The sequence below is a fragment of the Argopecten irradians genome, chromosome 3 (genome assembly GCF_041381155.1).
Source record: "Argopecten irradians isolate NY chromosome 3, Ai_NY, whole genome shotgun sequence".
In the NCBI taxonomy this organism is placed as follows: domain Eukaryota; kingdom Metazoa; phylum Mollusca; class Bivalvia; order Pectinida; family Pectinidae; genus Argopecten; species Argopecten irradians.
Window position 1 is genome coordinate 39,961,803 of NC_091136.1, and position 16,033 is coordinate 39,977,835.

Here is a 16,033-nt window from a genome sequence, read left to right on the forward strand (position 1 = left end):
GGCTTCAAATACTGATATGGTTAATACTTCAAAATTTTTTTCCAAAATTATATACATATTCCGTAACATAAATGTATCCTTGAAACGTATAAGTATGCATTATGCAATAAAGGAATCTTACCAACAGTTTATCAACTTTGCCTCGAATCGTTGCGATACTATGCTGATCTTGTTCAGACAAATGTTTGATGTCGCCGAGTTTGAGTTTGGCAGCACTGAGCCAAGATCTGAATAATGCTGCTTCACCTTCAAATTCCTGTAGCTGGTCTCCAAGGGTCTCAGTTCTGAACAAAAGAAATGTTAATGAGTGGAATTTGATTTCAAAAAGCATCCAAAACAATGGAATTGCGAGTTCTTAAACTTAATTGACACAATTTTTTTTGAGGATTATAATCTTAAAGCATTGATTGTACAAAATGATTTTTATAATGTTATTTTATTATCATAATCAATAATAATATTGCTGGCAAAGTGAAGTATAAAAACAATCCTTTCTACTTTGGTATACCAAAATTAGTATTTTTCAGGCTAGCCAACATAAAGATGCAATCATTTGACAGAATTATCCGTTTGTAATCTTGCTCTCTGTTATCAGATCCTATGTGAATATTTACTTTTTGAGCTGATGTGCGATGTTGGTAGTTAGAGCGACCCATCTCTCTCCCGCCTCAGCAACAGTATTCTCCAGTGTAGGACATGTGATGCTGTGCAGGAGTTGCTTCCCCTTATCAACCACCTGGTACAGAATGGGTTTCTGTTCCGTGATTTCCTGCTGAAGTCTCTGGTAGGTAGCCATTTTCTCCTGTATGGTTGCCATGGAGTCAGACTTTGTTACAGGTGTAGGAACTTCCTCTTCAATGGTGTCCAGGAATCGCTCCAATCGGCCATGCTTCTCGTTAACTTCAGTCCACTGCCGAACCAAACGGTCAAGCTTCTGTCCAAACAGACTTGCCTTGTCTTGGATGACATAAGTAAGATTGGTCAGTCTAGAATTCTGAGCAGCATGCTTGTTCTGTGTTGCCTGGTCAGTTTGAGTGGCCAGTGAGTCTAACATGGCACGATGAACTTCAAGGTCACCAAAGAAATCCTGAAAGAGCAAAGATTGTTCCAATACAGTGTATGTCTATTGTAACTCTTTACCTGTGTGCAGATTCGATTTTTGAAGCTCCGTATCCAAAGCAATCTTATAGTATATACAATTTTACCCTAAAAATTAAATTTGCTTTAAAGTGACTTAGTCAACTTAAAAAAAATCCAAAATTTCTAAACTGCCTTCAATATATGTAAGATTCCACTCATTAGTTACCACTGTATTTTTATAGTCAACTGATGAAGAGTCGAATGTGTATTTAAAGGTGATCAGTTAAATATTATAATTATTTGTCCTTTCATCCAAAAATATCTCAATCTAACCTTGTGGGCTGCCAGTTGTTGTTTCAGACTGTCAAGGTCTCGTGCAGTAATTACATCAGACTTGAGTTTATCCTGAGCTGTCTCCAGAAACTCAGCATAATCGAGTAACATCTTCTCATACTGGTCCTGGACAGACATGGACTGTAGCAGGTCAGCCTTCTTGTCCATCACCTAAAACAAAGGACATTCAGAACATCACTACAAAGAATTTGATGGTGGAGAAAAGAAGAATTATTGAATGTTGTTTCTGTCAGTTGTATACTAACATGGTGCCCTACAGAACCTGTACTTTGGACTGACACTATAAACTTTATTGACACACTCTCCTATGTGACACATTGACAATTTAATCCTTTTTTCATTTAGACATAAGACTTTGAAGTGAGATCGTACATATTAAACTATGATATCTTCAGAAATCCAACAGCAATAAAAAATTTAACTTGATCGATTTTTCAAAATAATACTTTAAGTGAGACATGTTTGAAACATAATCAAAAGGGTTTATATAGTGTATCTGATACTTCCTATTAACAGGCCCTACCAACCTTTTGTTTCAGCTCCCTGTAGCTAGATTGAAGGGCGTTCAGCTCGGTGGGGCTGACCATCTGAGGGGCAAGAGCCCCTAATTCCTGTCCCTTTCTCTTTAGTTCCTCAAGCTGGTTCTCACATTTCTTCATCTGAGCCTCAATTCTCTGTTAGAGGAAACAACACAATGATTTCTGAGTATCACTGTTGATATACTCCTGGAACTTTGATACATTAATTATAAGAATTCCACAAATTACACAGATTCTACAGAACTGTTACATGTAGAAGTTCTTGGATCCCAACATGTACACAGGACTGAGAATTCCACAGTATAAAACATGCGTGTAAATATATCATTACAAGTATCCTGACACAGGCTTTAGGAAAACTACAGCTTATAAAGTTTCTGTAGAATTGTTACATGTTGTGAAGTACTGATTCATACACAGGGTTTATAAGAATTCCACAAGATAGGAAAGTGAAGAACTGTTGTAATTTAATACTGACCCTCACAGGGATTTAGAGGAATGTATAAGTATGTGAGTAGTCCTGCTAGTTAGTGCCCTGACACAGCTACCTGACAGAGATTAATATCAATTTCTGTTTTGATAATCTTCTCCTGATTATTGTCAGTCCCTATAATCCTAGCTGATTATCACCAGATCCGTACGTTTCTAATCCCATTTCAACCTTTAATAGCGACAGGTACCCTGTCAATAAACTCCCAAAGCTTTCTGACATATCCCCAAACACCTACTAAATTATGTAAAAAGATTTAGAAGTTCCATATCTCTCGTTTTAATGTATACTGATCAATGATATTCCTGTACTCAACACAAAACAGGTATTACTGATCAGCATATTACCTGTGATCTCGGGGTATTTACCTGTGCAGGTAGGTATTGAAGACTGCCCAGGTAATTTAAAAGGTAGGATTTATTGATTATTAGCAATATAGCATTAAAATTATAAAACACGGCACTGGGCAGGACATTTATTGAGTTGTATCAGGAATATTGGCTGTAGTTCAGGCCCTTTGTAAGAAATCTATTATAACTTATTCTTTACAAATTACATTTCTCCTTACAATAAGTGACTTACCTAGGTATTAAGTCATATATTTACTTATGCATTACAATTGAAAAGCTACATAATCAAGCAATGCTTTTTTCCCAATAATTTACGGAAAAAAGTTTTGTAGAGTCTTTTTATTATAAAAGGAACACAAACAGTTAACAATTGTGACAACAGGAAAATAAAGATTCTGGTGTGTGAGATTGTGCAGGACCAAATAGCAGTGACAATTGGAGAAAATTCAGTGAGATAGGGGACAATGCATCAACCCAGGGGAAAATGGCAAACATTTCACCTGGGATTAAAACTAAATATAATTCAAATTCTATAACTATATAAAGTCAGAAATGTTTACAATTAAATCATAATAATTGTGACCAAGACATTTGATTGAAATAACTAAAGAAACAACCCAAAAATTAGGTAAGAAACTTAAATTGTGTTTTAAAGAACACAACTACATGCAAATTTGAATATACTTTCAATGGAAATAATTTTTTTTCAATTCTTATGATACGCCTTGTTTGCTTTAAATATAGCCAAAATTTCTACAACTAAATAATATATGTTTTATCTTTTTCATCGAAGGTCATGTTAAAACAAATCTCATTTTCAAAATCAATTTTTGTACATACCACATGGTAATATATTTTTTATGAAATATAACAAATAAAGCAACAAAAAAGAAAATGTCACTTAAATTGTGATATTACAAGGATATTGTTATACACACTAGCTTTTCTTCCAATAAGAATATCTGAAAAAGAAATTGCAGTGAAAGTGATCACATAACCTGCGAGACATTACAGGTGTACCAGGTACCACAGTACTTCTTACATGTGGATCATATTATATAGAATCAATCCTCCAACCTGGGATTTAGGGGAGTTATTTGGGAGTAGGAGGTGAGGGGTTGGGGGGGTAGCAGTAATCCTAGGAGATTATCAGGAAGGGTTTAAGTCAAACAGGACCATCCACTGAAACACAATGATAAGTTTTTTTTTTTTTAATTTTACTGTACATGTTACTTACATGTCAAAATAAAGAGAAATCAAATGTGTTTGAAATGAAGGGTAGAACAGTTAGACAATGCAACGGATAAAAACATGTATGGAGTAGACAGGATGAATTCTGCATATGCAGAATTGATGGGATAGAAGAATGGGTTCAGTCCAATAACACACGTGACCCTACCATAATCTGTGTGTACACCTCGGATGTCTGTATCAACAGGAAATACATCAGAGATGTAGGTTATCAATAACATCATAATACCACAAAACTATCTACCAGGTAATGTGTTTTTGAAGTTTGAAATCAAATATGGTCTTGTTTTGATTGTCTTCTATGTCTAATTAACATATTTGGTCAAGTAAGAACTTCTTTAGTGGCAAAAAAAAACAGAGAAAAGAATTCTTTACTTTTTGCTTGGCAAATGTTCCATATAGGCCTCAAGATTACAAGATACTATAGAAGTCTAGAGGTAGAATGTCAGCCATCTTATGGAATACCAGTAATATAATGCAAGATATCTAGCCACTGTGGCTTTGACCCCTAAAAGTATAACTATAAGCATGATGTATCTTGTATAGCATAAATATAAGGATCTACAATGAAATAATCTGATAATTCCCTTACCTGCATGTTGGAGATCAGTTGGTCTAGAGAAGCTGACGGACTCGACGTCGCCATGGCAGTACGAATCTCTGCCAGATTTTTCTGTAGATTTCTCAGATCATCCTGTAACAAACATAAATTTTATTGTTTTTAGACAAAAGCTTTAAAAGTTCAAAATCAAAATACCTTCAAAGGTCTGGGTGAATGTTACCAGAAAGTACTAAATACAATACATCTTTCTAAATTTTGAAGTTTTACCATTGAAATATTGCTATTGACAACTCTAAGATCCTTTAGAACTACAACTCTAAGTCGAGATAGTATGTAATACCTGATAATGTTTAGCCTGGCTGTCGATCTGTCGTAGCTTTTCGCCTTGGTTACGTGCCTGTGCCTCGAGGATCTTGACACGACTGTTGAGATTAGCAAGACTGTCCTTCACAAGTCCCTGGCTTTCCTTGTTGACAGATGACAAGAGATCCTGGGACGTACGTCCCATAACACTGATCTCGTTCTGTAGGAGTTTAATCTCTCGCTGTAGGGCCTGAAATAGGATAAATTAAAGTAAAGTTGCAAAATCTTTCTTTTGAAAAACGTTTTGATTCATCAAACCATTTTCCTGCTAATCTGGTATCATTTGCAATTGCTCTTAGAATGAACAGTATACACCAATAAATGAATTTTTTTGAATTTTTCCTTCATTTCCTTTTTAAACTATGGCAAATAGGTTGAAAACTGGTGATTATCTCAGTAAGGGGAGACAATCTGTCTTAAAAAGGGAAATAATTCATGTTTTCATTAAACTTTACGGTGAAATATAACCTCAGACTACAAGGAATTTTTCTTATAATTTACAAATATGACATTACCTCATTTTTCTGGACCTGCTGACCAGCATCCATGTCAGTATCTGGAGAGAACAGCTTTCTCTCGGCTAGGTCCAGCCAGGATGATATGCCCTGCAGGGCGTCCTGATATTTCTGTTGGAATTCCAGAGCTCGATCAAGTCGCACCTGTCTGTCCTCCACCTGAGTCTGTAACTGACCCCAGAGGTTACTCAGCTCAGCCAGGTTCTGGCGGACATCTTTCAGCTGACCACTGGTCTCTGTCGCCGGCAGCCAACTGGAAAAGCCTCTACCACCATCCTGTAGAAGAATGGAACATAGTTAAGGGAATGGTGATAGCGTACCAAGGAAGGGAAATAACCCTAATTTTCACCAGAAAAGGGAGACAACTTCATGATATATCCTAATGAAGAGAGATATTGATACTTACCATTGAGTCTTTCTTGTTGAGCATGTCTGTAAGACTCTGTTTCCGCTCTGCGAGTTCTGAACTGATTTCCTGCCATCGCTGTTTGAGATCCTCCTCGTTGATGGCTGTGAGGTCGGGTGGAGGTTGGTGAGAGTATCGTGTATCTTGACCAGCAGCAGCATCACTGGAGATCTGTCGCACCAACTGACGGTGCTCAAGCAGGTCTGATTTCAGCTTCTACAATAGAAACATTTCTACAGATTTAGACTTGTGTCTGGTAAATAGGTATAATTAAACAATAACATAATCCCCGACAATTTAAAATCAATTTATTCTGTTGCCATTGATATTAAATAATGACTCTCTGAAAACATAAGTGGTGACTTATTTCAGTCAGCTCTCTAATGTATCTTAAGCCAAGGCTGTTTTGAGGAGTTTGAGTGAGAACTCCATGCGAACGTGAAGTTTTTCTGATCTCATGTGAAATATCAACTGCAAACTCAATCTCCCCTAATGGGATGTCAAGTAAACTGCATATTTCCTTGATTTTAGTTAATATCAAGTAAAGACAATTGTTTACCTGTTGTAGATCTAGTTGGTCTACACCAATCAGGAGAGGCTCTACATGGGTGGGTGCCATTGTCATCTGCTTTGTATCTGTCACCCACTGCTGAAGCTTCTTCAAATTATTTTCATATTCATCCATTTCTTTCTTCCTTCTTTCACTCTCTTTAATAGCTGAGCGAAGAGGTGCCTGTTTCTCTATTGAAGCCAGCTTGAGGTTGCCTAGCTCCGTCTGGAGGTTAGTCAGCTGAGACTTGAGTTTCTCAGCATTGGCTGGAGTCTCCATATCACAGAGGTTATCACATTGTACGGCAAGGTCAGAAATTGTCTGTAGCTTATCGTTGATTTCATCTTGTAATGACTGAAACAACAAATATATATAATTAACTGGCACCTCCATTTATAAAGACCACCTAAGGACCAAAGGGAAAATTATCGTTATAGCAAAATGGCTATGGGTTAAAATTTGGAACCTTTAGAAAGTGGTCTTATTAAGCAAGTGGTATGCTGATGTGTATTTGAATGTGATTGGTTGGGTTTATTTTAACAACGACATGCTAGTTGTTGTAGAATCCAAAAATTGACAGGTTGACAAAGGTCAAATATTGTAGTTAATGTTATAGAATCAAGTGTACGAATATCTACCTGGTTTTCATGAAGGTTGTGTTTGAGAGAGTCAACAGCATCGGAGGGGAGAGGTGTCGTTGACTGTCGAATTTTCATCTCATCCAGCCAGGCCTCCAACTCTTTCACCCTTTTCTTGTAAGCATTCAGGGCGATGTTGTGTTTCTCCTTGTCCTTTACAGCACTCTGCGGTAAGACACACAATCATCAGACTAACAGAGGCCATATAAGATTGATCAGAGTAACATATGTTAGTGTAAAGTTACAGATGAATTGGTTTTGTAAATGCCACTACATTCATATGAAATCGTATAGGACGTGACGGAACGCAACATTATCAACATATGTAGCATTTCATGCCCAACCATTTCATTGTGGTGATAACAAACTAAATGTAAAAAGTAATTTAGAACAGTCAATTAGAAAATTCATCATTCAGCACTGGAAAAATCACTGAAATAAGGTTTGTTTCTTCACTTTTTTCAAAGACATTAACAAAGTCTCAGAGGAACACAAATATCTAAAACATTTTCTGATGTCATTTTAGCAGAACATTATATATACCTGGAGTTGTCTGCCCTTGTTATCGGCCATGGCCTGTAGGCTTTCTACCCTGTCTGAGAGCATGGTTAGAGTGGCCTGCATAGCCTTGTATCCCTCGGGATCTGACATCTCCACGATCTGTCGTCCTCGCTCCTTCACCCTTGTGATGTCCTCTTTGATCGCTTCAATATCCTGGAGCACCTCCTGTGTGAAAAACAAGAATAAATATTTTATTTCTTACCAAATACTTATTGCAATGTATCAGTCATTCATCTATAAATAAGCCACTGTTTTCAAATAACTTATTTCCCAAACCATGGAACCATACCGAAAAAGCCTTTTTTGATTTAAGTGGTACCCCTTTCTCCATAATAAGTCACTTTCCCAGTATGAATCCCTTTACCAAAATAATCTTCATAATTTTAGCAAAACCGCAATTTGAAAACTATGGTTAAATGAGTTAGCACTCACAATAAGTAAATATGATTGTAAAACTAGGAAAAGCGTCTTAGTTACATAGGAGAAAAGATTTGTATCATCAATGAAATAGCTTTCCTAGCATATGTATTCCAATTTCTTGTTGTTTGTAGAACCTTCTTCAAAATAATTCATTTGAAAAAAAAAACAAACCCAGACACACATACTTTGATTATAACATTTAAAAAAAAATGATTTCCTGGTTGATGATGCTTTTCCTTTTTGCTTTCTCCATTATTTTATTTTTTATGTGTTAAAGATTTCAGGATTTTTTTTCTATTGATTATAATTTTACAGGTTTAATTGTTTTTGCAATTTGAATTTGTACCAATTTTTATTTGATGTGACATGATTTTATTTCTAGGTTAGAATCAACAATCTATTGTTTGTTGGTTTAATGAATTAAAGTATTATAAATATTTGATATAAATATCAATGAGAGAGAAAACAATGATCTATTGTTTACTGTGATGAGATTTGGCTATATTGATCCATACATTGTATCCTAACAGGACAATATATAATACAGCACTATCAACCCTGACACTATATCACATATAGGACCTACTACTTAAATATTCGATAATTAATATTTGATGAAAACTCGAATAGCATCACGGAAATCTACACTTGATTTTAGGATAAATAAAGGAAAATCAATATCTATCCATCAGGAGAAAACAAACAAATTGTCTCAGTCATAAGTTCTAAAGGAAAACGAGCCAATTCTCGTACAAGTTTGGACTTGACTTTCACTTTAGTAATACATTGTACAGGTATCAGTCAAATACCTTTTATACACAACAGAAAATCTTTAAAATGCTATCGTACATTCCATACAGTTTGAAGGTTAAATGTTTTCATCCATAAACTAAGAATACAGGTACGTGACTTCAGGATTTTTAAATTTTAAAATTACTTTGGCTGATTATTTTGGAAACATTTTATTTAGATTTCATTGTGCAGCAGAATATTTAAATGGCAGCTGAGTAGATATGAGGGCCAATACACAATCTTGGTACTGGGGGTATATTTGTAACTAGGTCTGGCCTTTTATAGTCTTCACACAGACCACTCTACCTAGTCCTATAAATTGTACAGCCATTAACTCTACAGATAATGAGTCTGATTACAGTGATATAACATCATTGTGGTCAAAGGCAATTCACTAATGTATTCATACCCTGACCAGGCCAACCTCTCTATAGCCTGAGAGCTTTTCTTCTGTAGAATCCGTACATTCTTTTATTGATACATATAGATGAATATTTCCTCTTTAATTCATCTTGGTCTAAACTTTAAATGTTTGAAATAAATGTGTTTCAATCTGACTTAAGGTAAGGCCAAACTGATTTAATTATTTGTGCATTGCCTATGGGTGATTAGGATACATGTAATGCAAGTTATTGGTAAGGATAAGGTTCACAGTGACCTTACACTTATATAAAGCAAGTATACAACAAGTTTTATCAATTGAGATATCTTGTGTGTGAAATTTATGAATTTATTACAGGCACCAGAACTAGCTCTAATACAATATATCTGTCTTTACTCAAAGGTCATCAATTATCATGACAAGTAAAAGAACTCCAAAAGGGGTATATAGCATAAGTATAAATATATATTTTGTTTCATAGCCCCTCTAGACACATTGCTGACAATTAAAAGGCAATATTTCAGGAACCTCTCCTTAGTTAACGAAAGAATAGAAGGTTTGGAACCTAATTAAGAATTGTAAACATATGTATAGATTCACAATGTGACTTACTCGGTAATCGTTCAGCTGACGGTCAAGATCGGTCAAACTTGATGGAAATCCTTTATTTAGACGTAGATGAGCACGCTCCATCTTTGCCGTTACGTCCTGAACACACTGCTGGTAACGTTCCTGTTTGTGGAGCGCATGTTGAAGTTCCTGTTCTCTCACACCGAGCTGTTTGGGAAGAGGTTTAGATACATTAGCACCAGTTGGCACCTTTTTAGTGTTATTAACAACCGTTGTCTTGGTAAAATTTGTCGAGGTTGGCCGTGGCCCCTCTTTGGTCAGTGCAGAGTTTGTCCCGAGTTTGGTTGGTGCTGAGTATGACCCTAGTTTAACGGTCAGAGGGGTTGACCTCGGCCTAAACGATCGTGGCTGTATCATTGTTGAATTAATCAGTGAATAATCCTAGGGCATACTTATGTAGTATTCAAACTAAGACCAATCATCAGGAACTGATAATGCTGCAAACACTCAGAGAACCACACATATTTACACACCGATGGCTGTCAGCCAAAACCTTTACCTATCACTGAATATACCTGGTATATAACTCTTACACACACACTGTCACCTGCTGGCTACACCTGTAGCCACAAAAATAAGATGGAAATGTCACATGTTTTTTCCAATCACACAACATGTATAGCATGTCTGAGTAAAAAGGCATAAGACTGTCATAAATCGGCACCAAACTTAATAACACAGTTTTTATACATCATCTTATTATTGGTCCAGTAATTCAAACTTGAGCATGTTTCTGATCTCATAAAGCAATAAATCCTATATACCTCCTAATAACATACTCCAATGATGTTTACAGAAAGTCCTTCAAATAAAATCGTCCAGAAAAAGAAATCAGAATTCCTAACAATGTGAACTATTTAACGCCCCTGTGATGGGTTAAAGATCAATATCTAATCCACACCATTACACAGACTCAGCAAAAATGTCTCCGGCCATTTTATCGATGGTATTAGTAACTCCATCTATTCACTTGTGTGATTGGGTTCATTGAAAATTCTGTCCGACTAGTATGCGACACCTGAAGCGTGTCCTTGTAGGATTCCGTTATATATATACCCCTAACACGGAACAATTTATTGCCCATTCCGTTTCCACTACAGTTCACTTTTCATAGTGTAGTAAATGCCAACAAATTTGAAGGTGAAAATTGACATTTCTAAAATTTGGTTTCAGAAAATAAATTTGTAGGCAATACCTTAACAAGTTTATCAGCAAATTATGTATCAATTCATAACCTTATATCTTGAAAAAAACACAATGTGCTGAGACTGAAACATTTTAATGACCCAGTAATTACCAATAAAATTCCTCATCAAACAAGCTAGGCCTTGTAAGAAGTAAAATAAACTACGATCATAGATTTAGGACATCTATTGTAGAGCTGGATGGGTCCAGTGAAATTGAAAGGTATAACAGCTATATATACAAGGCTTAATAATTTATCAACTAAAAACCATTGAATGAAATCAATAAAATATTCAATGATGCAGAAATAATTTCAGGAGAAATATTTACACAGGATTCACACAGGGCAATCTGGCGTGACTTCGGTTGGAGGTTAAATACATAGGGTACACTTCTAATTAATGAAAATATTTTGTTCCGTGGTGCGATGAAGCAGGTAACATTCCTGACAGAAGGTTTAAGAGTTAAATCATTACAGGTTGTGAATCTTTAAATAGCGAATCTAAATGACCTGACAACCAGGTACATATGTAGACTATATTGCATTTATCGTCATGTTAGTTTTATCTTAAAACCAAATTTCACAAATCAAAACTTCAGCAAAAGAGTTAATTAGTATGAAAAAGTCAAAACTTCAAACAGTTTTTTTTTTATACAACACTTTTTCAATCAAACAAAATTTTACCAGGAAAATACAGCCAGCTAAAGTAGGTTAGATATTAAATGTGGAAATAATTTGCGTTGTTTTCCATGAGATTGGTTTTGGGGGACAGAAAGTGATGGCTTAATCTGTCTCTGAAGGCGAATTAGAATGTACGGATATGCATTTTATGAGATATTAATTATGACTTAAACATCATAATTGTGAATTTTATTTTTTGTTGGCAATCACCAGGATGCTCGAGGGATAGTTGGCAAATGATTATATGAAGATCACCTCTAACGATAGTATAAAGCAATATCTGTCCCAATTTATACTGTAACAAAGTTATGGGTGTTGGTCCCCTGTAAGTTCAAATCTTTTAAAGATATTCTAAAAACACATTGACAAAACGCAAATTGAAGTGTTTGTTTGTTTTTGTACAAAATTTCTCTTTTACCATATCCCAGAAAATTTCCTGACTGCTATAGCAACATTATGTGAACAAAGGGACACAACCCAATCTTTAAGGGGATAAAAAACAACATTCACAAATGGTACCATGTAGCAATCTTTGGATTTAACCTGTTTTATTTTTTAACCATACAAGCCAAGCCTTGGATTTAGAGAAAAGCTGGAACATATATCCTAGAAATGACAGGAACACTTATAATTATTCCCCTTTCTATAAATCCATGTCTTCAGGAAAATCAATGAAAAACAATGAGGTACATGGATGGGAGTGGTTAAAGGACTTAGGGACATGAGTACTTATTAGCTCAAATATGCACTGTCAGAGTTATGATACAAGTAACATAATGATAACTAAAATTAATCTATTTACGTATTTTGTGGCAATAGGAGATGATTTGAAGTGTCGTTTACTATTTCAAGATATGATTTTCTTATGATGATATATTGTATTGATTTAGCTATACATATTGGCATACATATGCATAAAATGTTTATATATATAATAGCATAAACTCCAGCATAAAATCATGCAGAAGTGAGCATTCAAATACACAGTCACTCAGTGGCAGCAGTAAAGCATAGTGAAATACTGCTATATTTCCTGATACTAAAAGATTTTTGATTGGTCACTGCTTAATTATTTTTGATTGGTCTAAATGATCCCCTTGAGCCTACCTGCTGCTGTAAGCAGTTCCATGATTGGTTGAGCTGAGCTAGCCGTGTGTCCTGGCCTCTATGGCCAAGCGGACGCTGCTGTTGAGTTTTGGAGCGAGAGAGCTTTGATCCAAAAGATGCACTTCTCTCTCTTGGTTCTAGCTCTGTGGGCTGTAGTAAGTTTGGCACACTGGCAGATATGTCCTGGTAAGCGTTAGAACAAATGTCAAAGGTCAACTTTATTACACAAAAGGTCAAAGTTTAACCTTAATTAATACAAGCTATAATTATAACAATAAGCAAAATAACTATAAGCATCATAGCTACAAATCAATCCATTTCCCCGATATTCATCCTAAATAATTGTATTAGTGTCAATTTAAAGACATATTGTTTGAATATTTTCCAGAGCAGTAACAATTAAAGATGCTCCACCGCCGACAGTGCATAAATGACATTCATCATTTGAACAATAATTGGTATTTAATCGTGTATATATATGTCTAATTAACACAAAAAATAATATAAAATAATTTGTCTTGCCTTTGGCGCATGTGCAATCAGTACTTCATTCTATATAGGATATAGTGCCACAGATTTTTTTCGGGATGCAATTAATTATTTTTCATATTTTTAACTTGAAGTAAAATTAGAAGCTCAAACTTTTCAATGGCGGTAATGGTGTAAAGTAAGTAACTTTTGTAACTGAAGAAAAATACTAAATCGTCTGCTCCTGTTTTGATAGTGAAAAAAATACCATTTCTCAGTGGTGGAGCATCTTTAATTATCAATTTTTATCCTATCTTCAAATTCTTGATTTTCTGTGCGACTTAAAAAATGAATTGTTTGTAGCAAGTGCCTAGTTATTATGTTACATTGCTTAGCCCATTCAACAAGTTAATCTAGCACATCAAACACAAAAATATTCCCAATCACCAAAAACAAACACAATCACAAAAAAAACCACATGGACACGACACACAAACACAATCAGCAAAACATGAACACTATCACCACACTGATCTACCAACACCTATATAGGCAAACCTACTTCAAGGTCATGCAATGCTCCCTAAACATATCACAAAAATATCAAATATGAATAAAATAGGACAAATTGGAAAGGGGTGTAAAGAGTGGAGGTATCAAATAAAAAAAAAATGCAAAAACATTTTCATAGCACAATGTAATGCTATATTTACAGAGTCTAGAATTAATTTTGAAACAAAGCTTTTTTGCATGCTTAGATTTGTGCAAATCATACAAAGAGATATTGAAGAAAATGAACCAAACACTAACATGCAAAGTAGATTTCTCAATACGACTAAAAATAACCTATTCTAAAATGTTACATAATTGAATGATCACTTATTTATTACAACGGCAGTATAGCAAAAAATGCAACAGGAAACAATTGCCATTTTCACCATGGTTGTGACCTATATCAACTACCCTCAATGTAGCAATACTTTTGGTTACCGTTTTCACATTTACCATGTTAATTACCTAAATTATAGAATAAATATTTCACAAACATGAATGAAGCATAATTAGATTTTGATAGGATGATAGTTATTTGATATTAGTTTACAAATAATTACCATTTCGGAGTACGGAACCAGAGGAATTAACTTTGGTTTCTTCCATTCCCGAGGACTGGCCTGTATGCTAGAGGCAGGGGAGAGAGAACGCATGGACAAAGGTCGGTACCGCTGGTGGTACCTGTCGTCTGAGGGGTGGGACCTCCGCGGGGAGGAGGATCGGTCCCTCCACGGAGAGGACTGGCGGTCAGTAGAACGAATACTACTTGACCCCTGTTCAGGATCATCATGCTTTGACCAGTATGATAAATCCAATTTCATTTCATGCTGTGGAGCGGGTGGTCTCCCCTGACGTTCAGAGTGTACTTGAGGTACATACATTGGCTCCAGACTTTCATCTAAAAGTATATCTGTGTCATCGGAGCGAGCCGAGAGACTGTTGGCACTATCCATGCCTGGCCGATCACTTGACCTATGACCTAATTTATCTCTACCCGAACGGCCTGATCTTAGTGTAGAATTCGAAAAATCAACATCCGAAAAAGTCTGAGGGGTCGCATCGAAAGAAGTCATAGGTGACATTGAAACACCACTATCATGGGCTGCACTAGACTCTGGCCGAACTGACACTTTGAGTGACGACATAGTCGACGGATAATATCCAAGCTCACAAAGTTTTTCCGCAGTGTCTGGGCCAATCAGAAGACTCCGTTCAGTTAGTGCTCGACTTTTTTCGTTAATGTCATTAACTTTAGCTTGGTGAGTTTTAATTTTACTGGCAAGGGCCTGAAAACAAGTGAAATGTAAGCACATGCATGGAATTATCAGCGTATCAATCACTTGCTAAAAATAGACCACATGCATAATTAAACCTAATTTCTAACTCAGAACGAAAATATCATGACAATTTTATTCTTACATTGAAAGTGAGTAAAAGATAGAAACTATTACATGCATGCAGTCTAAATTGCGTAGTACTTTTCATTTGAAAATAAAAATTACACAGATTTTTTGAAAATGCAAATTTTTAAAAAATGAAAAGTTTACAAAACAATGATGTGAACTCAAAGATTTATTATCGTGAAAGGGAAAGTAAGAAAAAAAAAGAAAAAAAAAGGAAGATTATTTTGATTAATTGAAATGAATTGTAATGATTTTTTGGTGACCGATATAAGTGTAATGTTGCAATGCAGACATAATGCAGATGGAAATTAGAAAAAGTGAATTAAAATGCTGAATAAATGTTTAATTTGTTTAATTGTCCAGATGAATGATAATTTTCTGAGTGTTAATTAACATAGAACAGAATTAAAAAACACAAATTTTATCCAATTATGATGTTGTATTACTTAAAGTGAAAAGAAAATAGGACCATTAATTTAACTCCTACCATGGGCATATATAGTTAATTACTGAAATATGAAATTCAAAATGTTTAAGAAAAAATAAACTTCAATCAAATGGTAATATTTGGGTTCCTTTGTATTACAGAATCGAAGATGTCTACTGAGTAAATGAATGTATCTGCAGTCACATCTTGTTCTAATCTATAGAATACCAGATATTGAGCTGTCCCCATTAAAATGGAAGTACCAGGGGCCTGAGAGTTAGGGTTACAAAATATCTCTAGTTATTGTCAGCCAGGACTCCAATTTA

General features: G+C 35.3%; 1 protein-coding gene across 15 annotated transcripts in view; it reads right to left on the reverse strand.

Moving 5' to 3' along the window:
- Positions 1-16,033, reverse strand: part of LOC138318562 (muscle-specific protein 300 kDa-like) — a 197,561-nt gene that overhangs the window by 24,472 nt on the left and 157,056 nt on the right. For 13 of the 15 annotated variants that reach the window (XM_069261040.1, XM_069261038.1, XM_069261036.1 and 10 more), the window contains 14 exons: positions 14,438-15,163; positions 12,858-13,040; positions 9,866-10,030; positions 7,642-7,824; positions 7,099-7,263; positions 6,470-6,814; positions 5,911-6,126; positions 5,505-5,780; positions 4,967-5,179; positions 4,657-4,758; positions 1,962-2,108; positions 1,414-1,584; positions 615-1,087; positions 122-284 (listed from right to left, as the gene is read on the reverse strand). In XM_069261040.1, coding sequence (XP_069117141.1) covers positions 122-284; positions 615-1,087; positions 1,414-1,584; positions 1,962-2,108; positions 4,657-4,758; positions 4,967-5,179; positions 5,505-5,780; positions 5,911-6,126; positions 6,470-6,814; positions 7,099-7,263; positions 7,642-7,824; positions 9,866-10,030; positions 12,858-13,040; positions 14,438-15,163 — 3,528 coding nt within the window. The remainder of the gene's footprint in view (positions 1-121; positions 285-614; positions 1,088-1,413; positions 1,585-1,961; positions 2,109-4,656; positions 4,759-4,966; positions 5,180-5,504; positions 5,781-5,910; positions 6,127-6,469; positions 6,815-7,098; positions 7,264-7,641; positions 7,825-9,865; positions 10,031-12,857; positions 13,041-14,437; positions 15,164-16,033) is intronic. The other 2 variants (XM_069261044.1, XM_069261045.1) reach the window with 2 other exon arrangements.